Source organism: Muntiacus reevesi, chromosome 12, assembly GCF_963930625.1.
Source record: "Muntiacus reevesi chromosome 12, mMunRee1.1, whole genome shotgun sequence".
NCBI classification, from domain to species: domain Eukaryota; kingdom Metazoa; phylum Chordata; class Mammalia; order Artiodactyla; family Cervidae; genus Muntiacus; species Muntiacus reevesi.
The window spans coordinates 63,071,989-63,099,822 of NC_089260.1; the positions used below are offsets into that span (position 1 = coordinate 63,071,989).

Consider the following 27,834-nt stretch of genomic DNA (forward strand, 5'->3'; position numbering starts at 1 on the left):
TTTTGATTACATGAGGTTTTCACCCAAGTGACTGTACATATAATCTGTAAGTCACTGTTGCCCTTGAATGACACAGGCTTTAAGAGTTGGGCTCCAGAGCCAGAGGGCCTGGTGCCTACTCTGGGGCCACCACTGATTAAATTCTGGGCAAGTGACTGAGCTTTTCTGTGCCTCGGTTACTTCGAGAGGCACATGGGATGAATAACAGTGCCTACCCCTTTAGACTGTTGTGATGGGTAAGTGAAGGGATGTGTGTCAGGAGGAGCACATAAGGCGAGTGCCCAAGAAATGCTGGGTCTTCTGCAAAAGTGCCCGAGGGTGGAGCTGAGAAACAAGAAGGTCATCTCAGAAGTGCAAGGTGTGAGCTGGCAAGTGCAAGGCCAGTGACTGCAATGGGGGAGTAGGTCATAAGTGACAGACCCACAGGAGCAATTTGGAATTTAAAGTTTTAATAAACCTGGTAGTCCACAGACCCAAGTAATGTTAGCTGGAAAGAAACAGAGGCATAGACTAAAATAAGAGGTGGCTGAATAGACCTTCTAATTGTTTTCATCTCTATGTCTTTGGACTGGGGTGACCTCAGTCACACTGAGGAAAACATGCAGTCCCAGAAAAAGTAAACTTAATCAACCCATGAGAAAGGCTCCGGCAATGGCAGGAACAAGGATATGATCTGAGTAGAGGTCAAGGATATGATCAATATGTTTAGAGACTTGCTGTCCATGAGGTTCAAGGCCCAGTGGAATTGAGGTACACCTACTTTGGGTCTGTGATTCGCAAGATTTCTCTGCAGAGTCGACCAATAAATGTTACAGACTCGTCCACAGGGGTAAACTTTGGTATTGGAATATGAGTGGACTGGTACATACTTTGCCAATCTTGAATCTAGAAAAAAAAAAAAAAAAAAAAGAACCCCAAGGACATAAATATTTAGTGCATCTTTGATAAGTTAACCTAGTTATCCTTTTCTTATATAATTTTACAAAGATAATATTGCATGAACAGTGACTATAAATGGCTCCTTGATTTTGAAGAATAAAATTTAAAAACTGTAGTAAAAGCCTCCCAGAAATACCACATATAATATTTATTAAAAAAACAAATAATTGTGAAAAAGTGAAGAGATTGAGAAGTGGAAAAAGACAGGAATTTCTTACTTTCTGTCTTACAAGTTGACATGTATCAATGGAATAATAAACATCCAAAATATAGGGCTGGAAGATACATAATCTTTTGAAAATGTCACATGAATCACGTCAGTTCCCTAATAAAAAACTTGTGAGTGACTCCTTGTTAATTACTAAGATCAGTCTTCTGAGTTGTGACACTTAAGAATGTGGTGCTCACAATAAATGCAAATAAAGCCTTTGACAAAATTCAACATCCGTTTATGACAAAAACTCTCCAGAAAGCAGGAATAGAAGGAACATACCTCAACATAATAAAAGCTATATATGACAAACCCACAGTAAATATTATCCTTAATAGGGAAAAATTGAAAGCATTTCCCCTAAAATCAGAAACAAGACAAGGGTGCCCACTCTCACCACTACTATTCAACATAGTTTTGGAAGTTTTGGCCACAGCAATCAGAGCAGAAAAAGAAATAAAAGGAATCCAGATAGGAAAAGAAGTGAAACCCTCACTGTTTGCAGATGACATGATCCTCTACATAGAAAACCCTAAAGACTCTACCAGAAAATTACTAGAGCTAATCAATGAATACAGTAAAGTTGCAGGATATAAAATTAACACACAGAAATTCCTATACACTAACAATGAGAAAACAAAGAGAAATTAAGGAAACAATACCATTCACCATTGCAACAAAAAGAATAAAATACTTAGGAGTACATCTACCTAAAGAAACAAAAGACCTATGCATAGAAAACTATAAAACACTGATGAAAAAAATCAAAGAGGACACAAACAGATGGAGAAAAATACCCTGTTCATGGATTGGAAGAACCAATATTGTGAAAATGAGTATCCTATCCAAAGCAATCTATAGATTCAATGCAATCTCTATCAAGCTACCAATGGTATTCTTCATAGAACTAGAACAAATAATTTCACAATTTGTATGGAAATACAAAAAACCTCAAATAGCCAAAGCAATCGTGAGAAAGAAGAATGGAACTGGAGGAATCAACCACAACCTTCAGGCTCTACTACATGGCCACAGTCATCAAGACAGTATGGTACTGGCACAAAGACAGAAATATAGACCAATGGAACAAAATAGAGAGCCCAGAGATAAATCCCCGTACCTATGGACACCTTGTCTTCAACAAAGGGGGCAAGAATATACAATGGAAAAAAGACCACCTCTTTAACAAGTGGTGCTGGGAAAACTGGTCAACCACTTGTAAAAGAATGAAACTAGAACATTTTCTAACACTATACACAAAAATAAACTCAAAATGAATTAAAGATCTAAATGTAAGACCAGAAACTATAAAACTCCTAGAGGACAACATAGGCAAAACACTCTCCGACATAAATCACAGGAAGATCCTCTATGACCCACCTCCCAGAATATTGGAAATAAGCAAAACTAAACAAATGGGACCTAATTAAACTTAAAAGCTTTTGCACAACAAAGGAAACTATAAGCAAGGTGAAAAGACAGCCTTCAGAATGGGAGAAAATAATAACAAACAAAGCAACAGACAAAGAATTACTCTCAAAAATATACAAGCAATTCCTGCAGCTCAATTTCAGAAAAATGACCCAATCAAAAAATGGGCCAAAGATCTAAACAGACATTTCTCCAAAGAAGACATACAGATGGCTAACAAACACATGAAAAGATGCTCAACATCACACATTATCAGAGAAATGCAAATCAAAACCTCAATGAGGTACCATTACACTCCAGTCAGAATGGCTGCTACCCAAAAGTCTACAAGCAATAAATGCTGGATAGGGTGTGGAGAAAAGGGAACCCTCTTACACTGTTGGTGGGACTGCAAACTAGTACAGCCGCTATGGAGAACAGTGTGGAGATTCCTTAAAAAACTGGAGATAGAACTGCCATATGACGTAGCAATCCCACTCCTGGGCATACACACTGAGGAAACCAGATCTGAAAGAGACACGTGTACCCCAATGTTCATCACAGCGCTGTTTATAATAGCCAGGACATGGAAGCAACCTGGATGCCCATCAGCAGACGAATGGATAAGAAAGCTGTGGTACATATACACAATGGAATATTACTCAGCCATTAAAAAGAATGCATTTGAATCAGTTCTAATGAGCTGGATGAAACTGGAGCCCATTATACAGAGTGAAGTAAGCCAGAAAGAAAAACACCAATACAGTATATTAACGCATATATATGGAATTTAGAAAGATGGTAATGATAACCCTATATGCAAGACAGAAAAAGAGACACAGATGTATAAAACAGACTTTTGGACTCCATGGGAGAAGGTGAGGGTGGGATGATTTGAGAGAACAGCATCGAAACATGTATATTATCAAGTGTAAAACAGATCGCGGGTACAGGTTGGATGCATGAGACAGGGTGCTCGGGGCTGGTGCACTGGGATGACCCAGAGGGAGGGGATGGGGAGGGAGGTGGGAGAGGGGTTCAGGATGGGGAACACATGTAAATCCATGGCTGATTCATGTCAATGTATGGCAAAAACCACTACAATATTGTAAAGTAATTAGCCTCCAACTAATAAAAATAATTGGGGAAAAAAAAAAACAAAAAGCAACAACAACAAAAAGAATGTGGTGCTCAAAATAATCCAATAAAAAATAGGCAAAGGACTTGATATTTCTCCAAAGAAGATATAACATGGTCGATAAGCACATGAAAAGACTCTCAACATCATTAGTCATGATGGAAATGCAAATCAAAACCACAATGAAATACCATTCAGACTCACTAGGATGGTTATAATTAAAAAGAAAAAAAGAGGAAATAAACAAGTATTGGCGAGGATGTGGAAAACCTAGAACCCTTAGACACTGCTGGTGGGAATGAACAAATGGTGCAGGCACTGTGGGAAACAGTTTGGTGGTTTGTAAGTTAAATGCAGAACTACTAAATGACCCAGCAATTCTGCTCTTAGGTACATACTCTGATCAAACCCAGATGAGCTCTTATATCTTTGGAACTCCTGAGTACCTGATTTATAATGACTATACTAGATGGTTTCATTCTGTAGCCATGTAATTAAGTCTGCTTAATTAAGTCTAAGGACAGTAAACTTGGCGAGGTCAGTATGGTCACAGAAACCTTTCTGCAACCCTCACAGCTCCTGAAGTTACTCTGAAGGTATTTGTGACTCTGCAGTGGTTACGGAGTTTTAGTAATTGTTTAAGCATTTGTTGTTGGCATTCCTGAGGTTTGGGGCATGTCAGAAGTGATATATAGTCAAGAATATTAAAATCTGTTTAGATACCTTTGTTCTTAAGAAGTTATTACATTCTTGTTCCACATTGTAATTTATAATACGAGATACTTCTTCCTGCCAAATCTTCAGGCCATAAATGTTGACATAGTCCTGAATATATTCAAAAGAACGATGGAATCCATCCATGGTGGCTCCCAGTTCTTTCAGCTTGGGCATTAGTTCACTCGGCTGTGTGAAAGAAGAGGCAGAAACCTGTTATACTGGCACAGTCTGTCAACCGCTAACACCTACATGAGACTGTCAAGGAAATCCCAAGTGAGAGACCACAGTGACAGCTGAGGACAGTGCTGGAAATACTTATTCCTACCTCATTTAGAGTGAGTGGTAATTTATGCCAGGCATCCAATAAAGAGTATATTTCATTCACTTGGGAAGAAAGCCTCATATAAAAGAATATTAAAAATGAGTATCAATGATTTCTCTCATCATTTGACGACTCTAACCTTAATTAAATTGAATTTACTGATGTGATTTCAGATGTAAATTTTAGGCCTGTTCTTTCTCTCTTGAGAAAAATGATCATATTCTCTAGCAGAGCAAGCAAAGAAAAAAAAATTACAGCCTTTCCAATCTGTTTTGGGCTTAACAAATTCTTTTCACTATGAGAAAGAACCTGGAATCATAAATATCAGTTTAATTATTAAACTTGAAGGAAATGGGTGATTTTAAAAAGGGTTTTCTTATAATATGAATGCTTATAAGATAGGATCAAGGGTGGGATCGGTGGGAGGTTCAACAGGGAGGGGACATATGTCTATCTATGGCTGATTGATGTTTGGAAACCAACACAATTCTGTAAAGTAATTATCCTTCAATTAAATAAATTAATAAAAAACCCCACCAAAATAAAAAAAAGATAGGATCAAAAAACACATCAGTTCATTGTACTGAATATGATACAGTAGATATATGTTAGATAGGAAGAAAGGTCTTCCTCGTGTTCAAAATGACATTCTAGAACATTCTGCAAGTTGAGTCGAGGGCAAGGACAGACTCATTCTGATGATGGGCTACCTTGGCTCGGGGGTTGAAGATCAAACCCTTATGAAGGGCAAAAGCAACACGCTTAACAAGCTCCTTCCTGATTCCATCCTCCAGCAGTTGTTTTGGATCCACCTAAATGCAAATTGAAAAGCATTAAATGTTAGTTAGGAAAAGCTCGGTCTAGAAGAAACACAGAGGAAAGACAGTCTCCAGAATCTGTAGGGGAGTACTTCCCTACCTCAATCCTAAATGATTACAATTTTTTTCCCCCTTTCCTGCCCCTCTTTGATCTTGTGCAGCTCAGATAAAATTGTTAGAACCTGTCACCTCGGTAGGACTTAATTTATCTCAGCAACATTCATGATAATTTTACATGTCATTTCAAAGATGGTGGGTACGGAAAGTTTTAAATGGCCTCACATTTTGATCATTTCATTAAGAGTGCCTTTTCTTATCACCAGGAGGAGGTGGTGGACTGAATGGCCTGCACTGGAATTCAGGGCACATCTCTCATCTGGAAGTTATCTAAAGGCATCTATAATCATACGAGCAAAATCAAGCTTGGGGTTGGACCTCTGCAGATTCAACAATTCTTTTTTCTCTTAGTAGTCTCAGGATGCTGTTTGTAATTAGGGAGATAAAATAGGAAAGAAATCTGCTATTTAATTCTATAGCTTATTTTGCTGATTCTTTTTTTCTATAATGAGAAAGCTTTTGTTATTCCTTAAAAGTCTCCTGTCAAATCTATAAAATATCAAATAGTTTTAATAGTCCTTTGAATTCTCTAAGACATGTTTCTTTTAATTTGTCAAGACTTATTATTTAAAAAAGTCATAAAGACAATTGATGAGTTCCATCTGGATTTGATGATATTTAAAATTTAAGGAAGATAACTGCAATGAAAAAGTTGCTGAAAATACAAAAGCCAGAGGAACTTATTGGACTACACTGTGATCAGGCAGTCATCGAAAGCCAGACTGAGGAGAAATAACAGGTCAAGACCTTGAGTTCTTCAACAGACAAACTGTAAGGAAAGAAAGGAATGAAGGAGGAATTTGAGGAGTAAATCAGTCTTAAAAGACACATTTTTTTTTTTTTAATGGGAAAATCTGAACTAAAGTATCTAGAGATTTACTTTTGGATAATAAAACTACAAACAGAGAGACTGGGGTTAGGTCAGGGCCCACGAGGAGGATCCTGGGGTGGCAGTTAGCTGAACTATATCTCTGGGCTTGAGAGGTGGTGGGAGTGAGTGGTCTTTATCTCACACTAACCCATCAAGCTACACAATTGTTTCTGTAGCTTTAGGCATCTATGCTGTATTTCACAAGAAAAGGGTAAATTATAAATAAATACAGGCAATGAAAACAAATTCAAGCAGGTAAAATGAAATTTCCAAAGAAACAGCCCTTATAAAAACAGATTTCATGAAAAAGAGTTCAATGTTTTCATGAATCTCATGGTCTTAAAGAGCGCTTCCCATTCTCCCCAGGCTTCCACCAACCTGCGGAGCACTCACAGGGAAGGGAAGGGCCCTTTCACACAGCTCCCTCCCTGCGGTTCTGTCTACCTTCTGTGGTTAACAACAGTTAAGAGTTTTCACATGGATCCTCCAGATCCTTCTCTATTAATTTATATATGTATTTGCTCTTAAATATATTTAATTAAAAAGATCTAAATGGTCATGTGGTATTTCTAATTTTTTACAGAATCTCCATAATGTTCTCCATGGTGGCCATACGGTGAATGCATCTGCAGGGGAGCAATGCAGAGGCAGACGTAGAGAACAGACTTGGGGACACAGTGCAGGAAGCAGGGGTGGGATGAACTGAGAACAGTCTGGAGACATACACCTTACCATCTGTAAGACAGCAAGACCGAACTAGCTGTGTGACACGGGGAGCTCCACCCATTTCTCTGTGACAACCTAAAGGGGTGGGAGGTGGGAAGGGGGCTCAGAAGGGAGGGGGCGATGGATACCTGTGACGGGTTCATGCGGATGTATGGCAGAAACCAACACAACATTGTGAAGCAATTATCTACCAAGAAAAAATGTCTACGTGGGATCCAAATATTGGGCTGGCCAAAAAGTTCATCTGGACCAATTTAGCCCTAAGATTTATTTGTAAGACATTATGAAAAACCTGAATGAAATTTTTGGTTAACCCAGTATGTACATATATATACTGCATGTTGTATATTGCAACTGCTTTTCCACTTTACATTTTGGAAATTTCCTAGTGATAAGTTATTTTTGAATGGCAGGAAAGCAATCCACAGTGTGACTGCACCATGATATAGTCAGCCATTCTCTCACTCATAAAATGCTTAGGTTACTTCTATTATTTTGGTTACATCTAACAATGGACATTATATGTGTATCTGTGTATATCTCACTTGTTTTAACTCATACTAACTAAAATGAGTTAGAACTCTTTGAAAGCGTTTGAAATAGATCCATAACATTCAAAGTTTACAGATACCCGAAGGCCATGGGATCCCACATAAAGCCCTGAGTTGTTAAACTGGCAGAGACAATGTAAGCTTAAAGGACGTCAAGATGACATTCCCTTTGCACTTATTGGTGACTCAGATGATAAAGACTCTGCCTGTAATGCGGGAGACCTGGATTTGACCCTTGAGGAATGGCAACCCACTCCAGTATTCTTACCTGGGAAATCCCATGGACAGAGGAACCTGGCGGACTACAGTCCTAGCTATGCAAAGCCTGAGTATCCAACATGACTGAGCAACTAACACTAACATACTTGCGCTAATTAAGTGAAAGATTCTGGTAAGAGATTTACATTTTTCTTAAGCAGTCCTTCCTTTGATAATTATTGCTAATTACTAGGTTTTATTACATCCAACTAGTCACTTTGCATTTAAGACTAATCTGGTCCTAGGATGTATCATCACATAAAGATGAGTGAGAAGTGATAACCTGTCTGTGTACTCTCTGAATATCAACTGACTTAAACTGGCATCAGGCCTAAAGCATGTTTAATAGAGTCCATTAATACTACAGGGCTAGAATGGTATTTCTTTACTACATTTCTAGAAACAACATAGTAAAGTTCCGTTTCTTTTAGGTTCATTTCCTATATTTTCTTGGACTTCATTAAAACAAATGTTATAGCAATTCAATGAAAATTCTTTAGAAAATTGGAAATGTTAAGATTCTACTGATGTCAGATAAATGGAAAAATAAATAAGAGCACCACAAACCGAGTGGGTGCATCCACTAGTCATCTTAGGATTACAAATTATAATAAAACAGCAATGATATACCACTTTAGACCCGTTTGGAGAACAAAAATTAGGAAGCGGATCATGGCTAGTATTGGCCAAAATGGGGGTAGAAACACAGGAAACAAGTCATGTGAGGAGGCAATCTGGCTGTACTGAGACAAAGTAAGTACAAATGTGTCCTAAGACTCTGACCTACTCCTGGGCAGGCAGACTTCAGAGCAATTCTTGCACAGGCCTACATGGGGACATGTTCAGAGATGCTCATCTTGACACTGCTGATGGTAACAGGAAGCACAGGTATGAAAATGAGCAGCATCTCTGCCCTGGGGAACAGCTAAGTAAAGTGTGGAATTCTCTGTAGCAGTAAGAAGTAACCAACAACCTCATTACAACATAAATAAATTCTGAAAGCAATAACTAGTGAGAAATGTTAGAAAAAGAATGAGGCTTTGGAGCAGAATATGATTTAGAGAAATAAAAAATGTGCACACATAAAATAATACTACTTGCTAAAAATAAGGAGACTTGCATATTTATGGACAGAAATCAGAGTGGGTGTTATGGGGTCTGGGGGTGGGTATCCAGGAGAAGAGAAAGAAAAAAGTAAGAGAGGAGCTTGCATGTACTGGTGATGGCAATGGCCTATGGTCAGAGGTTTACCATGATCTCAGCTCTCTGCACTTGAGGTACAGTATAAAAACATTAAAGAGAAAGAAAGGTTGCAGGCAAGGAGGAAAGAGATAGTAAGTGATCAAGTAAGCAAGCTACTCTGCCTAAGGGAATTTAATTATTTTGTTTTGTTATTACAAAAATTCAATAAAAATTTTTTTCTTAGAGTTTAGGAAATCCTGGGTATTGTGAAAAATAAGGAAAATAATGCTTTCTCTTTCTCTGTTCATAAGTGAGTAAAATGAAAATGAAATACTGCATGTGAAATAGTAAAGGGTATAAGATGATGACACTACCCCCACAGCATAAATTCTGCAGAAATCCAAATGACAGAGAGGCTTACTACCAGGCCACATTAAGACCATTACCTTGATGATGCCGACCAAAGTTGTCTTCATCATTAAGATGCCTTCAGTAAAAATGGAAATAGCATGAGTAAGCTTGGCAACCTTCAACAAAGAAAAAGAGGTTAATGAAGTACTTCTCATAAAAGACCCATCACTTCTATGGGAAGCTAAAATAATTGGTAATAGTTCTGAAAGGGCAAAGACAAGAGAACAAGCATGTAGCTTGAAGGCACCTGTGTGTACATATCCTGGTCAGAAATGAGGCTCTGGGGTGTTGACCACTGTCAGACCTACTGGGTGACTGAGTCAGATGTTCAATCATTCTTTACCCTTTGATCAACCATTTCCCCTTCTTTGGGCCTCAGCATTTCACACATTAGGTGAAAGCAGGATTCAGTGATATAGAAGATACCTCCCAAAATCAAAAGGCTCATGGAGAAACTGAAAAGGTAACCTCCCTTTTACTGCAGTCCACATTCTTTCCAAGCAACACTGGGAGACACTGAAAAGGTTGACTGAGGCTATATTCTTGAGTTAGAATCAGTGTGGAAATTCTGAGCTTGATGATCTCAATGCCTAATGTAACTTCTGGAGTTGTGTCAGAGGATGTGACACAACTGGTTATCACAGTTGAAACTGGTTATCACAGTTTCAAATTTTACTTGATTTTATTTTTCAGGTCTCTAAGTTGAGGGAGAAAGAAAAGCAGAGGCATTTGAGAAGAACTACTTCTAAGACTGCTTACTTGTGTAATGGCCTTAAATATCTGCCTGTCTGAAGTGGTTTATGGAATATGGATTACTTTGTTCATGAAATATGGATTATTTTGAACCACTGATTCATGAACCAAGACCATTCAAAAGAAAAGTGACCAACTAAGTTCCACTCCCTCTGAGAACATTCAGGCAGGTGAGGCCTTGAATGATACCAGGACATTGTAAAGAATGAAGGTAAGATTGCACTAAAATATCAAAACCTGGTCATCATTGAGCATGTAGAAAATTAATTAGAACTGATCTGGGGATCTTGGGGACACGGCAGGTGACACAGAGTTGTGCTATTTCATGGTTTTGGGGGTTAAAAATCAAAAGGCAGATGTCAAAGGGACCCGCCACCTCATATCGTGGGCCAAGCTGAGCATAGTCCCTCAGCTTGTCTTTGTCCAGCCGGGTGGGCACTTCGATGATATCGTGGGTCTGAAGCTTTATGATCTTTAGAAGGGAAGTAAACATGCTTTCTGGAATAATCTGCAACACCTTTAGTGAAAGGGAAAAGAGGAAAAACAAGTGAACCTCCTATTTTCTCTCTTTTAGTTGACAGATGCTAGGACAACAGTAAAAAGGGTGTCCATGTATTAAAAAAAAAAAAGGCCTGCATCTGCAGGAAAGGATGCTGGGGGCTCTCACAGCATTATTTTAGTAACTGCTCTAGGGCACAGGGCTGCGTTCCTTCAAACACAAATTGCTCACAGGATATAAAGCTAATTCTCATAGAAATGCTGTAAAAGATGTATCACTCCCACATTAAAAATTTTTCAAAAGCTGAAATTCAGAGATGTTAGGTAACATGGCTATAGAGCCTTCAGCTAGCATGTGATACAAGACAATTTTGAATCCAGGCCTGTGTGGCTCTAAGTTACACCATAAGTTATTGAAACAAGGACCAAAATTCTCCTGAAAACTAAGTTCCAATTAGTCACAGTTGCCAGCTGTGACTTTGAAGAAGCTACCAAGATCTAAGTTTCTCAATCTCTACACCTATAAAATGGGGGTTAATGCCATCACTATTTAAAAAATAAGTATACAAGTTCTTTGAAAGTAAAAACATATCTGCACACCCACAGTACCAGTAAGAATAAATTTATTTTCAGGTATTGAGAATTTCTGGAATCAAATTAAGAATTAAGGAAAAGTATATAAAACTACTATGTATACAACAGATAAACAAGGACCTACTACAGAGCAAGATCTTGAACTGAATCGCTTTGCTGCACACTTGAGGCTAATACATCATAAATTAAATACACTTCAATAAAAAAGAGGAGTAAGGGAAAAGAATAACAGGTGTACTTTTTTCAGGGCCCCAAGCACATCATTTGTATTTAAAATAGCAGTTAGTTTGCCATTAAAATAAGTATCACCTTGATGCATTTCTTACCTTTCTCACATAGGACACCAATTCACCAGAATAATATTGAGACACGCTGAGAAGGTCAGGGCTATTTGCTTGATTAATACGGAGAAGGGGCAGGTCAAGGGCAGAGGCAAGCTGGAAGGAAAATAAGACACCACTGTTTCCCTGTTTCAAAAAGTCTTAGAAATCTCTTTCTAGAAGCGGTAACATACAATGAAGCTCCTAGGCTTCGATCAAAAGACAGCAACAATGACTGAACTTCATCAGTTCACAGTTTCTGACAAGGTTATAATGTAAAATGACAGTTACCTGCTACGGTAGCGGCTCTCAAGTTGTGGTCGCTGGACCAGCAGCGTCAGCATCACCTGAGACCTTGTTAGAGATGCTGATTCTCGAGCCCCACGTAGGTTTGCTTCATCAGAAGCTCTGGGGGTGGGGCCCGGCAATCTGGGCTACTAACCATCTTCCAGGTGATTCTCCTGCACACTCAAGTTTGAGCCACTGAGCTACAGAAGGCAGCTACTTCTCTATGGAGATCGGACATTCTGATTGATGGACTACTACACTGAGTCTAACCTAAGATGATATGGCTTGTAAGAAGTGCCATTATTAGATGCACTGCTCAAAAAAAAAAAACCACATATGCTGACAACTAAATTATGGTATGCCATCATCTACAACCTATCTCAGTCACAGAAATGTTAAAATATGAAAGTGCCCCTCAGACTTGATATATATGGTAATTTCATTAGAAGACATTGAGTAAATTATTTGTCCATTTATCACTAAATGAAATTACCTTGAGAGAAGGGCCAATCCATGCCTGTTTTGTTCACCATTATTACCTAACCTTTTTATTTTTTAATTTTATTTCTTGGCTGAACCATGTGGCATGTGAGATCTTAGTTCCCTGACCAGGGATTGAACCCATGTCCCCTGCATTGGAAGCTTGGAGTCTTAACCACTGAATCACCAACAAAGTTCCCTTCCCTAATCTTTATAGGAGATCCTAGAATATAGCAGAAGCTCAACAAGAATTTTTTTAAGTGAATAAGTAAAAGGATTTTATTCATGTCTAGGAAATAAAGGATGTGCATTTTTAGTATATTGGTAAAACATAAAAATCGATTTCTTCATTAAAAACAATTTTTGTAAGACATTCTAACATCTATTATGAATTTAAACTTTATTTCTCATATCTTTTGCCAACTACACACTCATGAAAAATTTGCTAAAAGTTTTCAGTCTATAAAAATACTTAAAATTGTCCAACTTTCTAAAAGGATGAGATCTTGGACTGAATTAATGAATGAGGTAAAAATGAAGGTCAACACTTGCTCAGAAACTGCAAATGTGATCTTACTGTTACTTGCTTACCTTGAGGAATGTAGCTCTGAGTTTAGTGACCATGGATGGGTTCACCCTTATGCTCTCCTGCATGATAGATGTGAAACTGCAAAAAGATATCAGTGGTAAGATGATGTTCACAGTGGCTTCCATCAAGGACTAACGTCAGGTTGTCCACATTACCTGTCAATTAACTGCCAGGCAAAAGAAAGGTCCCCAATGATCTGCATTGTGATCAGGACCTCCTCTTTGATGTTAATGGTTCGGATCATCTGGTGGAGAAACTTGCGAGTATCAGCAAGAAACTGACACACTTGCAGATTTGATTCCAGCTGGTGAAATTCTTGAACCTGAGGTACATAAGCACACTGGATTTTAACATTCTGAACAGCCTGCATGGTGTTCATTTTTCTTTGAAAACACTTCAAATAAAGAGCAATACTTAACTAACATTCTTGGCAAAATTTTCATTTCAAATTATAATTTCAGAAATATACAAGCCAAGTCAGAAAACAATGCATATATTTCTAGAATTAGAAAATGTTCCACTATTTCTTATTCCATACACATATAACATAATAAGCAAATACTCCCATTTTCCACTTCAATATCAATAAATATATACTGGAAAATTCTAATTCTGCAGATTTGCTGACTTGCTAAAAAACAAAATAAGTCATGCCACAACCAAGGAGTGGGCACTTGTACATTTTAAGTTCTCTTGATGAACTCTTTAATAAATAATGATTCCACAGTGTTCTGACATTTTAAAGTATATAATTCAACAGACATGCGCTACATGCCAAAAGAAATAATGCAAAAGAGAAAAGCACCCCAGATTTATAAAGTTCTTTATAGCTGTACTATCAACTAGAAAATCCAAAAACAACCAAAATAGAAACAGCACAAGTGAACAATTGTTCCAGAATGGTTATGGAAACTGGCATGCTAACAATGGAGCATTATACTATGCTGCATAATAGTGGCCATCCTAAAACCCTTGCAAAAATAAGAAAGAGCTTATAAGAAAAGGACTAATGCATACATATCAATCGGACAGGGTTCTAGGTGAGGATGGATGATTTTTTTTAGATAATAGAGTATATGTTTATTGTTCTGATGCTTTTGTTTATTTTCCTGGTTAAACATACAAGTTTTAAAGGTGTGGAGGTAAGATCCTCTTTTGACAATCATTTTTGTCAAAAAATGTCAATAAATTTGACAATAAAAAACAAACTTTTCTTTTCCAGAAAAGAAACATCATTTTTAAGCATATGATCATTATACAACTACTTTTACATTTGTGTATCTTTTTCTAGGTTTTCCCCAAGGCACACATTTTTTACAAACCTAAAAATGGTGCATATAATGGAAATTTGCTTTTGCTTTTACCTCATCATAGTTTTTCCAATGTCTCTATATTGTCTTCATGATTAGTTTTTCAAGACTATATACATGTTTCTGCAAGTTGAAATATCATAAATTTCACTACCATTCTCTTTATTATTATCATTTATTTTCCCAATTTTAGGGCACTGTATATAATATCACAGTGAATATATTCACTTACACTGCTTTTACTTCTGATGAAATAGTCTCTTAAATATGTTTCCAGGACTGCTGTGTAGGTCAAAAGTATGGCTCATGATCCAAGAACCGTCATTTAAAGACTTTCCTTACCTCTTCCAAAGCCTGTATTAGCTGCACAGTTTTTCTGCCCGCGGCGGTAGAATCATCATAATTTAGTGATAATATCTGTTTTGAAATCTCTCTGAACCAAGCTTGAAGATTTTCTATTAACATAGAAACAAGAGAAGACCACTGAAATCCTAGAACACCTGTAGCAGTGGTTATGACTTTAATAATCTTTCCACAAGTCCAGTTCTGACAAGCTTCTACTATGTATCTACCAACTGTTCTCAGGAATTCTCCAAATTGTCACAACAAAAATGTGTGGGGCATATGACCTAGTAAAAGTGATGAAAGTTTCTACACAAAGAGTTTATAACACCTGGCAGAAAGGGTGCAAAGATGGCAGTGGGGGAGGGGAGGAGTCGGGGAGGACCCAAAGGACTGTCGCAGAGTTGGGAGGATGGGTAAAGGTCTGCAGGGGCAGAGGGGGAGAGGGATTATTTGTCTCTAGATGAAGAGACAGACACAGCAGAAGCTTTGGGGCAAAAGGGCAATGGCACGTTTTGGAGGGCAAAGTGGTACCAACATGTAGGAGAGCGACATGTGAGTGGTGAGCTGTGGGGAGTCTGAATGGATTAGGGGGCGCCATTTGCACTCACAAACCAGCTGGCATTTCTTAAGGCAGAGATGGTGAGTACTGTTAACACGCTCTGAGATGCTCAGTGTATCAGGCAAGGGTTTAAGCTTCATTTCATCTAACCTTCACAAAAATCTATGGAGTGGAATTAAAAGCCATTTCTCAGATAAGAATGCTGATATCTTGAGATATGAAGAGCCTTTGTGGCTTAGAGTCACTTAATGGAAGAGCCAGGGTGTGCAAACTGTTCAGAGTCAAAGCCTTTGCTCTTCTCACCTCAACAAGTTAATTAGCTAAAGGTTTTTTGGTATGTCATCAATGGCATGATTTCACTTTAATAAAAGCACTTAAAAGTTTATAATCTAAGTTATTTTAAGAACTGACATCTGGGTTCCCTGGTGGCTCAGTGGTTAAAAATTCACCTGCTAATGCTGGAAACATGGGTTTGATCCTTGAGCCAGGAAGATCCCACATACTGAGCAACTAAACCCATGCGCCACAGCTACTAGAGTAGCCTCCACTCACCAAACTAAAGAAAAGCCTGTGCAGCAACGAAGACCCACCATAATAAGAAAAAAAGTAAATAAAAGTATTAAAAAAAAAAAAAGAATTGACATAGGGTGGGAGGGAGGTCATGGAGGGAGGGGATATAGGGACACACACAGCTGATTCACTTTGTTGTATAGCGTAAGCTAACACAACATGGGAAAGAAATTACACTCCAATAAAAAAAAAACTGACATGACATGAAGAAAACTAGTTGCAATTTTAATCTTTTTTTTTTTGTTGGTAGGACCAAAGGACAGCTATGCTGTAGAAGAAAGAACAAAAAATTTGGAGTCTGAGGTGATGGCTGAGATCCAGGCTTTGTATCTTTGGCTAGTGATTACTTTTTAAAGCTTTGGTCTCTGTATATATAAAATAAGGATAAAGATGTTTATCTCACAGGGTTGTAAGGATCAAACAAGAAATATTTGTGAAAGTACATCCTAAGCTGAAATATGCTATACAGCCAGAAAAAGTACAGTATATTGTTTTGAATGATCTTGAACCAATGCTTACATTTATAAGAATCTAAAAGAGACTAGAATAGAGAAATGTGCCTGATTTTAGACAACTTATCTGGTTAGATTGGTACTGGAGGTTCTTTGTTTTTTTAAGATACACTAGGGTGACCTGTGAAACCTGTTGCCAATTTATATCATATCATCAAAACTGCTCAACTTTTTTCAATAGGAGGGAATAACTTTCATGATCTTCTCAGAAGTCTACTTCTCCCAAGAATATTAATAACCACTAACACAGATGATACCTAAGAGTCCTGTGTTCCAATCCTGGTTGGTTCTCCGTCACTAACACACCTGCCATCTAGTGGCACAAGAGGGGACCTGCAGACTGCTTTTACTTGTGCGTGTGTGAATTCAGGTGCTCTATCTTCGTGACCCCATGGACTGTAGTCTGCTAGGCTCCTCTGTCCATAAAGTTTTTCAGGGAAGAATACTGGAGTCAGTTGCCATTTCCTGCTCCTTGGGATCTTCCCAACCCAGGGATCAAAGCGAGGTCTCCTGCACTGCAGGCAGATTCTTTACCATCTGAGTCACCAGGGAAGCTTCAGTAGGAATAATAACAGAATTTGGAAATATATTTTGGATCAACCATTCAGCATCAAATAAATCAACAAGAGCCAAATACAGTAATCACAAGTTTATATTATTAACAGCAGAGTTACATTTTTTAATAAAAATCTATACTATTAACCAATTCTACTGTATAATTAACTTTATCAGAAATAAATCTGACAGTTAAATACCAAGTCTCAGAAAAAATAGTTTAATTTGTCACTTTAAAACTCAGAATGGTCTTTCAGGGGCAATTCGAAAGGATCCTATCTATACAAAAGTTAGAAGTGCTACTACAATTTTCCTGTAGTTATAATTTTCTAAAAAAGCAAGATCAAAATTGTCAAAGTAAAACTTAAGCTGTGGCTGTGTTGGGCTTCTCAGGTGGTGCAATGGTAAAGAACCCACCTGCCAATGCAGGAGACACAGGTTCAATCCCTGAGTCAGGAAGATCCCCTGGAGGAGGAAATGGCAACCCATTCCAGTATTCTTTCCTGGAAAACCCCATGGACAGAGGGCTACAGTCCATGGGGCTGCAAAGACTGAGGGACTGAGACACACACATTGTTTCAAAGCAGTCTGCAGGTCCCTTCTTGTGCCACCAGATGGCAGATGCGTCAGTGAAGAAGAACCAAACAGGACTGGAGCACAAGACTCCTAGGTATCATCTGTTAGTGGTCATTAATAATATTCTTGGGAGAAGTATCCTTCTGAGAGGATGATGAAAGGTCCTACCTCCCCCAATGCACATAAAATGACACGCTAAAGGCACTAGCTTTGCATACTGTGGTGGTAGGTGGAGGATTATGACTCTATAAAATACTATTTCTGAACCAGAGTATACGAAGCCCCATTTAACCCCCAATTTCTTATTTCATATGTAAGAAACCTGAAGTCGAGAGAGAATATGAGATTTCCCAAGGCAGCACAAGGCTAGGGCAGCCAAAACTAAACTTCTGATCTTCATCAGCAACATTCCAGCACACATTGACAACGCAATAATGACTTTTTACTCCGCTGGTTTCTAATCAACTGTGTACACATTTCAAACATCCTGATGTTTCCTCTCTGGCAATTACCATTTTTCTCCACTCTGGTTAAGGGTTTGACTCCTGAAAAGACATCAGCAAGCTCCGTCATCCGCTCTGAGCCCTCCTTCTTGTAATGCTCCCATTTGGCCTGCTTTTCTGAAAGCATTTGCTTGAACATCTGTTGAAGAGACAGAAGAGGTTCACTGATTTTTAAGAGAAAATCCAGTTTAGGCATTTTACTAAGAAAGCCTGAGTCAAACCCAGTTTATTATAAAAACAGGTACCTAAAATCAACATCATTCTGATGCCATCTCTTAAGCATTACTACTTTATACAAATTGAGGGTTAAAAAATCTAGATCATCTCAGACGGCGGCTCTCAGACTAATTTAGGCAAAGTAAGTGTTGGTTCTGAATGAACTTCAAGGTCTGGGGCTAGTTCCAGAGGCCACCTGATCCAAACCCCCAGAGTTTCGTAAAACCTGGACACCCCAGGTGTCTGCCATTTTTATCATGCCCATGTGATGTGCTTAGTTGCTCAGTCATACCTGACTCTCTGCATCCCCATGGACTGTAGCCCACCTGGCCCCTCTGATTATCCAGGCAAGAATACTGGAGTGGATTGCCATGCCCTCCTCCAGGGGATCTTCCCAACCCAGGGATCGAACCCAGTCTCCTGTATTGCAGTCAGATTCTTTACCATCTGAGCCACCAGGGAAGCCCACTTATGCCCATGGGGCCTTTTCAAGGAGTAAAACCAGCACGGAATTTCCTTTTGTGAACTCAAATCCCTTAAAGTCCTTAGGTCAACCTTGTTTAAATGCAAACTACCACCTATTTAGGCCTTTCCAATGGGTTTTCATGGCTTATAAGATGAAGACTAATATCCTGCAAGGACCAGCACAGGCTGGCTCCTGCCCACCTGTCAACCTCGCTTCCTAACACCTTTCTCTTGCATTCCCTCCCCTCCAGCCAGCTGATCTTTCAGGCCCTTGAACTGGCCAGGCTCTTCCCTGCCCAAGAGGACTGAGACAGAGTCTGTCCTCCCGTGCAGGGTTCTCCATCAGGCCCCCCAGCTGTGTCTCAGCTGACTCTGGAGGCCCCTTTCTCAGCTTCCTCCAAAAGCTCCTGCTGCCCTTCTCAGGGAAGTTATGAAAGCTAGGACAGGTCCTCTGCTTTAGGTGGAGAACTGTGTTCCTCTCCTTTAGAGCATATACCTCAGCTTTTATTTACATTTTCATTTGTGTAATTCTCTGTTTACTATCCACATTCCTCATTATACTGTAATCTCCATAATCCGGGACATTTTTTCCCCATCACTGTATCCCTAAATGACAGTAGAGACTGAATACCTGTTAAATGTTTAATCCCCTCCTTTGAAAATAAGAATTATCTCAGACAGCTAGAATCTTTAGCTTGAATCAAACACACAGTTACAAAATCCTAATTTCAAAAAAAAAAAATTTAAGCATTAAGAAAAGATTTTGGTGGTTACTTATTTTTACCTCTTTGAGTATAAACTCAAATTGTGCGGTATCCAACAGCAGTTGAAAGAGGATCTTGGGATTGTACCTAGAGTCTGTTAGAATCTGGTCCTTGATTTGACGAAGGCGTTTGTTGTTTGGGTCACAGGCTAGACACGGGGAGAAAAGAGTTTCTAATTTACTAAATGCATAGAAAATACCTATAATAAGTAAGATGAATTCTTAAATACTTTCATTTCCCTTCTTTTAAGCATTTAAAAAGTAATAAGCAAAATGTATATCAATGATGGATGGCAAAATAAATTATATTACATCTATGCTGGAGGTAGTACAATTGAACTGCTAACTATAACACTGAATCTGACACAGAATGTCATCGTGATATACTGTTGAATGAAAAAAAGCAAATTGAGAACAGTGGTTCCAAATTTTATAAGTATCCTGTGGTTGGCTTATTATCGACTTATTATGGGTCAGTGCCTTTGGCAGTAACGATGGGTCAAGCCTTTTGGCACTATTTCCTAAGTAGGTGGCCTCCTTGTGTCCTGTCTGTTTGAAGTTGCTTTGTGTTGGGCACTGATCTCTGCCATTCAGCTATGGACAGGTGTGCAGAAAAGATTTAACACAGCAGGCCTGAGACTGCCATCTTCAAAAAGGCCTATTTGCAAGGTTGGCTCTTGACTGGCGCGCGGGAATTTGGATTTTGGAAGGGTTCCCACCATTTTGAGAACTGGTAAGAATGGTCCACCATGCTTTCACTCTTTGTACAAACAATGTGCTTTATGATGTGCACCGGCTTTCTTTCTGGGAGTCTGGAATTTTGGTACCTGCCAGGTAGAGGCTGCCTTGATGAGTCCCCCAGCCCCATCCCAATAAAAAGCATGGACACAGAGTTTGTAATGAGCTTCCCTGGTTGACATTTTACACATGCTGTCACAACTCATTGCTAGGGGAACTAAATGCACCCTGAGTGACTCCGCTGGGAGAGAACTCTTGAAAGCTTGTGCCCCGTTTTCACCCCAGGCACCTGTGCCCTCTGCCGATCGCGCCTTCTATCTTTCTCCTGTTGTAAATCACAGCATAAGTACACATGCTGAGCCTAGTTAAGCAAGGAACCTGGGATGTCCTCGGGGACCACGGACACAACAAGGGGAGCAGGGTCACCACACAGAGATGTGGCACGTTCAGACCAGAAGAACCAGGCCTGAGACCATTCTCATGCTCTGAGCTTTCTGGATTATCCACCACCTAGACCTGGAGAGTGTGTGGCTACCAGGCTGAGGTCACAAAATCAGGCAGTGACTGACCCAGGCGTAAGTCACCAGATGCTTTGGTTTCCTGGTCAGTGTATCAGTTACCAAGATGAATCATTTCAAACAAAATAAACGTGTTAAAAAAGTACATGGAGTAAAAAATACTGATATTTGCTGAAAATGATTTATGGGGTCAATTATTTATGTTATGAAAGTTAAAAACAGGATAAGGCAAAATATTTATACTCAAAGGCTACTCAGACTGCAAATAAGTCAAAATAAAGCTTTTAATACATCTAGGTTGCTTCCAGGTCCTGGCTATTATAAACAGTGCCGCGATGAACATTGGGGTACACGTGTCTAAGCTGTGGTACATATACACAATGGAATATTACTCAGCCATTAAAAAGAATACATTTGTATCAGTTCTAATGAGGTAGATGAAACTGGAGCCTATCATACAGAGTGAAGTAAGCCAGAAGGAAAAACACCAATACAGTATACTAATGCATATATATGGAATTTAGAAAGATGGTAACGATAACCCTGTATGGCAAACAGCAAAAGAGACACAGACGTATTGAACAGTCTTTTGGACTCTGTGGGAGAGGGCGAGGGCGGGATGATATGGAAGAATGGCACTGAAACACGTAAATTGCATTGAAACACGTAAATTATCATATGTGAAACGAATTGCCAGTCCAGGCTCGATGCATGAGACAGGGTGCTCAGGGCTGGTGCACTGGGATGACCCAGAGGGATGGGATGGGGAGGGAAGTGGGAGGGGGGTTCAGGATGGGGAACACGTGTACACCCATTGAGGATTCAAGTCAATGTATGGCAAAACCAATACAACATTGTAAAGTAAAATAAACAGACAAACAAACAAAAAGCCTTTAAGACAATAAACACTGTCGGAGAGTTCATAGCCATTAAGGTTCCAGGTCCCTCATAGCTGCTCTAGTATCACTCTGCTTGTTCAGGCTTTCTGAGTCCTCCTACCGGCATCTTAGGATGGCCGGCATGTACAGAATGACCACGCTTCACAAGCACATATCACAGGTGTTCTTGGTGCTTCAGTTATGGTGAAGCTTGAACAAGGTTATTTTATATATTGATTTCCAAGTTACTCCATCAGGAAAAGACTCATGACAACCTGGAGAAGGGCTCAGTTTTCATGGGAAACTGCAGAGTTCTGATTTACCAAGCATCCTCCAGAACTCCCTAGGAAGAAATATATTGGAACTGATGACATTGATCACACACAGACCATTTTTCAGCTTCAGGTTTGCCTAACTTAGAAAACAAAAACAAAACAGGAAAAAAAAAACAAAAAACAACCCAACCTGTAAGGAGTTCCATTTGTTTTTCTATTAACTCTAGTTTAACACAAAATCTGATATTAATTTCCTTTCATTTTTGGAAGGAAGCATCACTTCGCATTAACAATTAGCTCCAGTGGGTTAACAGGAGGGAATATGAGAAATACACCTTCCTTTCTGCACACCATGACCAAAACAGCATAAAAGCTAAAGAAGCAGTTAGTTTTCCCACATATGACTCACAACCAGATAGGCAAATCATTTGTTTCTGGTAAATTCTGACCTTGTGCAATCAGATCAGATAATTGCCAGCTCAGAAATGGAAAACAGATGTGGCTGAAGATAAAAGCATAGAACTCTGGCAAGCTGAGCCAGTCGCTGGCAGGGGCACAAATCCAGGAGACCACTGGTTTCCAGAACACAGGCATGGCTATTAGGCACAGTCGTCAGAAGACAAAGAGGAGGCTGAGTCACTAGAAACCCAAAGTTGGCTTTATGATGGGATAAAGTGAGGGCTTGAGTTGTTTACATGCTTCTGAATTTAAGACTTATGATAAAGAAGATTATAAGCTGAGTCAACGTAGTAAAATTCTCAAATTAGGACTGGATTTTAAGTAAAACATAAACTTGACTAGTTAAAGATTAGTCCATGAGATGATAAAAACTTTGGCCCTGATATTCATGCTGTGATTAAACGGTAAATGGAGAGAGGTCTAGGCCAAGAAGCAAAATGATGAAAAACAAAAACAAAACTGGAAAGCAGCGTTTGTGCAAAGGATTTAAGAAGCTGGTCATTTCTAGTGTGAAGAGGGAAGGCTGAGGAGAGACTCCCCATGTTTTCCAAGAGCTGAAGGATGAGGAAGTCCACCTGCTCTTCTCACTGCTGAGCACTCACAGGAAGTAGAGACAGGTGGCAGCAAGAGGCAGTGTCGAGGGCATCTTGCCCGGAGGGGCTGGGAGACGGATCTACCATGTTACCCAGGGAGGACGCAGGATCATCTGGCATGGGCAGGTTTTTTTTTTTTTTTTTTTTGAGAGACAATCTCACCTGAAAAAAACCAGGAGGTACTGAAAGTAGGACTAGGGTAGATGCTCTACAAAAATTTGTTGAGTGAAAAACAAAAACAAGAGCCTTGGCTTTCCAGGACTGCTGAATGACATCACTCTTAGGCGAAGGAGTGTGCAACTCCGAATGATGGAACTCATTAGTAATTAATATTGATCAAGCATTATTAAAAATAAATATAAGGAACTGTGTCGGCTCTGAATAAGCTCAGGTGTTGGTCCAACCTAAGTAGGGCTAGTAAACCAGCGGTTTCAAAGTCATGGGCTTATGGACTTTGCGGAAGTGTTTTATATGATCTGTGAAACTCCTTTGACAGACAAAAGGGTATCCAATAGGACTAACCATGACCCAGAAAAAATTAAAATCTCATCTATCTTAATTAAGCACCCTGATCTAGCCAGTTCCTCAGCAAAGTGGGCCCACATTTTTCTGTCCTTCCTTCTGTCCTTTCTTCAGTCATTTCTCCAGTCTAGATTTTTTTCTGCTTTTTACTGTGAAATCGTACCAAGGGCTGGTCAGCTCCTGCCTTCTGTGAAGAGCCTTCCTCCACTCCTCCACCCCAAGCAATGTTTCTCTCCTGTTCTGGACTCTGGACTCAAATCCCCACCAACTGTCTATTTTATACATCTGGCTCTTCGGTGCTGGCCTGGCCCTTTAGCTGTATTAGCTTCTTATCGCTGCTGTGACAAATTACCATAAACTTAGTGGCTTAACATGATACAAATTTATTCTCTCATAGTCCCAGAGGTGAGAAATCTGACTGGGCCTCACTGGGCTAAAATCAAGGTATCAGCGGGGCTGTGTGATTTCTGGAGGCTCCAGGGGGAAACTGTTTCCTGGTCTTTTTCAGCATCTAGAAGCTGCCTGTACTCCTTGGCTTGTGGTCCTCTCCATCTTGAAAGCCAGCAGGGACCTCCTGAGTCTTTTTCATGATGCCATCTGTCTAGTTCCTACTCTTCTGCTTCACTCTTCCCAATTTTAAGGATACTTGTAATTATGCTGGGCCCACTGGGATAATCTCCTTACTTGAGGGCCAGGTGATTATAGAAACATCAACTCCATCTGCAACTTGAATCCACTTTGCCCTGTAATATAACATGCCCGAAGGGTCCGGGGACTAGGCAATAGACATCTTTGGAAGGGTGAGGTGGGAAGGCTATATTCTACCTGTATTTGCAGCTACACTTTTTCACGGGTAGACATCTGATCTTCCCAGTCTGACCAGTGACGAGCTCCTCGAGCCTGGGAGGGAGGTGTCCTCACACTCCCAAGCACCTAACAGGACCTGCCTGGCACAGGAGCTGTCCAGGTGGGCCGCCGCTTTGTCCAAACTGACATAAAAATGACCACCTTACAGAAGCAACTTGATTCTCATTCAAGGGCTAAACCACTTGGCATCACACGGCAGATCAGGGTTCGGCACGCCTATACACGGAGTGATACACATGGCCACGCCTTTTGCGTGTTACCTGAGTCCGCCGTATGAAGCATCAGCCATCGGATGGCGACGTTGCCATCTCTCAGGCAGTTCAAAAGCCTCGGGATGTTGTCCAGAACCAGCTCCTCCCTCAAGTAACCTTCTTTCAGGAATTGATGCACTTGTGCGTGCACCCTTTCACTGACAGTAGCGTATCTGCTTGCCTGTGAAAAGGAAAAGAAAACCTGAATAACATTTCAAAGAAAGAATCACCTTGAAAGTGAATCATATTCAAATGAATCCCTGGATAAATAATCATATTTCTATATGAGACAAATAACATACAGGCTCCAAAATCACTGCAGATGGTGACTGCAGCCATGAAATTAAAAGGCACTTGCTCCTTGGAAGAAAAGCTATGACCAACTTAGACAGTGTATTAAAAAGTAGAGACATCACTTTGCCAACAAAGGTCCATCTAGTTAAAGCTTTGGTTTTTCCAGTAGTCATGTATGGATGTGAGTGTTGGACCATAAAGAAGGCTGAGTGCTGAAGAATTGATGCTTCTGAACTGTGGTGTTGGAGGAGACTCTTGAGAGTCCCTTGGACAGCAAGGAGATCAAACCAGTCCATTCTACAGGAAATCAATCCTGAATATTCATTGGAAGGACTGATGCTGAAAATGAAGCTCCAGTACTTTGGCCACCTGATGCGAAGAGCTGACTCATTAGAAAAGACCCTGATCCTGGGAAAGATTGAAGGCAGGAAGAGGAAGGGACAACATGGTTGGATGGCATCACCGACTTGAAGGACATGAGTCTGAGCAAGCTCTGGGCGACAGTGAAGGACAGGGAAGTCTGATGTGCTGCAGTCCTTGGGGTCACAAAGAGTCAGACACGACTGAGCAACTGAACAACAACAACAACAAAGCCAAGTGGTATATTGGACATCTGGGGCTTTTTCCTTCTTTATTTTTTTAAAAGTTGTTTTTATTTGGCTGCACTGGGTCTCATTTACGGCACAATGGATCTTTGATCTTTGTTGGGGCAAGCAGGATCTAGTTCCCAGACCAGGCCTCCAACATTGGGAGCGTGGAGTCTTAGCCACTGGACCACCAGGAAAGTCCCTAATTGGACATTTTCGAAAAAAGCCCTGGACTTAGAATTGAGAGGCAAACATCTAGAGATATTGGTATTACTTTGGATTTAACCTCTGAGTATTGGCTTCTTCAGATGTAAATTGGAAAACTGGAACATTTTTTTCCTGGCATTGCTTGTCTTAACTTGGATGTAAAGAGATACAAAGGCAGAAGCTAAATTGCTTGTTCTTCCTATCATTATTGACAAAGGAGCTATAGCAGGCAGAAACACTCGATGTAAAGAGATACAAAGGCAGAAGCTAAATTGCTTGTTCTTCCTATCATTATTGACAAAGGAGCTATAGCAGGCAGAAACACTCAAAAGATGAGTCTGTACACACAAGAGCTTAATAAAATACACCTCAGCACATCAAAATTGACCGACCTTGTGTGGAAATCTGGTCACTCTGCTTTCCTAAAGCAAGAATTGAATGGCAGACACCATCAACCTTGTCAGGTTAGTTTAAAATAAGCACAAGATGTGTCATTAGAAGCCTCTTAAGAACTTGCAATGTCACGGATGGAATGTTAGTTATGAAAAATTAATGCTCTGAGGCCGTTTGAAAGCATGGAAGCGCCACTTTCTCTAATATATTTCTGGGAAATATGCCAAAATTGAAATCATTTTGTGCATTATTTATGGAATTTTATTTGTTTGAATAAAACATGTTGAAGCTCCTTGAGTCAATATCACTCTATCCACACTTGGAAACTCAAAAACTCAAATAGCCAGGCTGAGGAAGACCATCACTGTTGAGCAGTATCAAGTATGTGCCCCATGAAAAAGATTTTGTTTTGATTATTTTGTTTACTTAGGTATTTCCTTCTGCCTTGGTTCATCAGAGAGACAGAATGTAGCCATTTCAACTTTAAGGAGATGACTGTCTTTATTTTGGTTTTGGTGCTTACTTCACATGCCAGAAATGATGAGTGTAAATTACAGTGAAAGGGTTGACTGTCTACATCCAGTTACCATCTTCAACACTCAATCCTACTGATGAAAACATTAAAATTCTGGCTTCTGGGGAAAGGAGCTCTGTCCATGAGGACAAAGTCTTTAAGAAGAGTAAATGAAGTCACCTGTGGCCAGATGCCACACTAGTTCATCTTAGGGTGTTGAATCTTCCTTAGGACCCAAATCTCCCATTTATAAAGCTCACATAAGTTAAAAATCTATAATTATCTCTTAGTTCAATGTTCAAAATTCCCCTTTCATTAATCATTGCACTAAAATATCTACGCAGGCATCTTCCAAACGCTTGAGAAATCTACTTAGCTCATTTCCCACCCCATTACATAAGCATATAGTTGAGAATCCTCATGATTAATCAGAACCTACCTGTTCTCTGACGTTTGAAAGGTCCAGGGTATTGTTTAAAGCAGTTTTTGCAGCTCTGTAAGGTTCCCAAGCATCTGCTAGATTAACCGTGATCCCCATGTAAATACTAATTACCTGAAAGAGGAGACCTTTATTTAGTATTTGTTAAACACCTACTCACTCCAAGGCAAGGGGCTGGGAAAATACAAAGTTAGAGGAGACATCACCCACTCTTTCAAGTTTAAATGCCATTCCAGTGAAAAACCAAGACTTTTCAAATATACAGGGAAGTGATTTTACTTATGAGTGCTTAGAAACAAGAGTGACTATTACATGCTGTATTATATATATACCCATGACTATATTCATGAGAAAATAACGAAAACAAGGTTTTCTTTTCAAACTGCTGTTTGTAAGATTCCTAGATGAAGAAAAACGAAAGGGGAGAGAAAAGCAGAGACTCTGACCAGATAGTGGTTTTCCCAATTATTTTCATCTCAAATTTACACTCTTAAAAATCAAATTAAACTTGTCTCAAAAATTTTTGTGAGAAGAGTGGCCTTATGTTTCACATTTCTTTTAAAGATTATATATAATCCCTCTTTATCCCTATTAATATTTTTCTTTAAAATTCTTTGCAGTATATAGTATTAACCTCATTGGCTTTTTATGGGTATATTTTTAAAAATTCCTTTATTTTCAGTATGCCAGGGTGTCTTCTCAGGAATATATCTTGTAAATATCATGTAATTG

General features: G+C 39.5%; 1 protein-coding gene across 2 annotated transcripts in view; it reads right to left on the minus strand.

Moving 5' to 3' along the window:
* WASHC5 (WASH complex subunit 5) overlaps positions 1–27,834 on the minus strand; it is a 55,645-nt gene that overhangs the window by 15,215 nt on the left and 12,596 nt on the right. For both annotated transcript variants that reach the window (XM_065903310.1, XM_065903308.1), the window contains exons 8-20: positions 27,103–27,216; positions 24,678–24,849; positions 19,589–19,716; positions 18,133–18,262; positions 14,846–14,958; positions 13,349–13,515; positions 13,196–13,271; positions 11,843–11,953; positions 10,801–10,941; positions 9,707–9,787; positions 5,448–5,549; positions 4,422–4,601; positions 761–885 (exon numbers count right to left, since the gene is read on the minus strand). In XM_065903310.1, the coding sequence (XP_065759382.1) occupies positions 761–885; positions 4,422–4,601; positions 5,448–5,549; positions 9,707–9,787; positions 10,801–10,941; positions 11,843–11,953; positions 13,196–13,271; positions 13,349–13,515; positions 14,846–14,958; positions 18,133–18,262; positions 19,589–19,716; positions 24,678–24,849; positions 27,103–27,216 (1,640 nt within the window). The remainder of the gene's footprint in view (positions 1–760; positions 886–4,421; positions 4,602–5,447; positions 5,550–9,706; positions 9,788–10,800; positions 10,942–11,842; positions 11,954–13,195; positions 13,272–13,348; positions 13,516–14,845; positions 14,959–18,132; positions 18,263–19,588; positions 19,717–24,677; positions 24,850–27,102; positions 27,217–27,834) is intronic.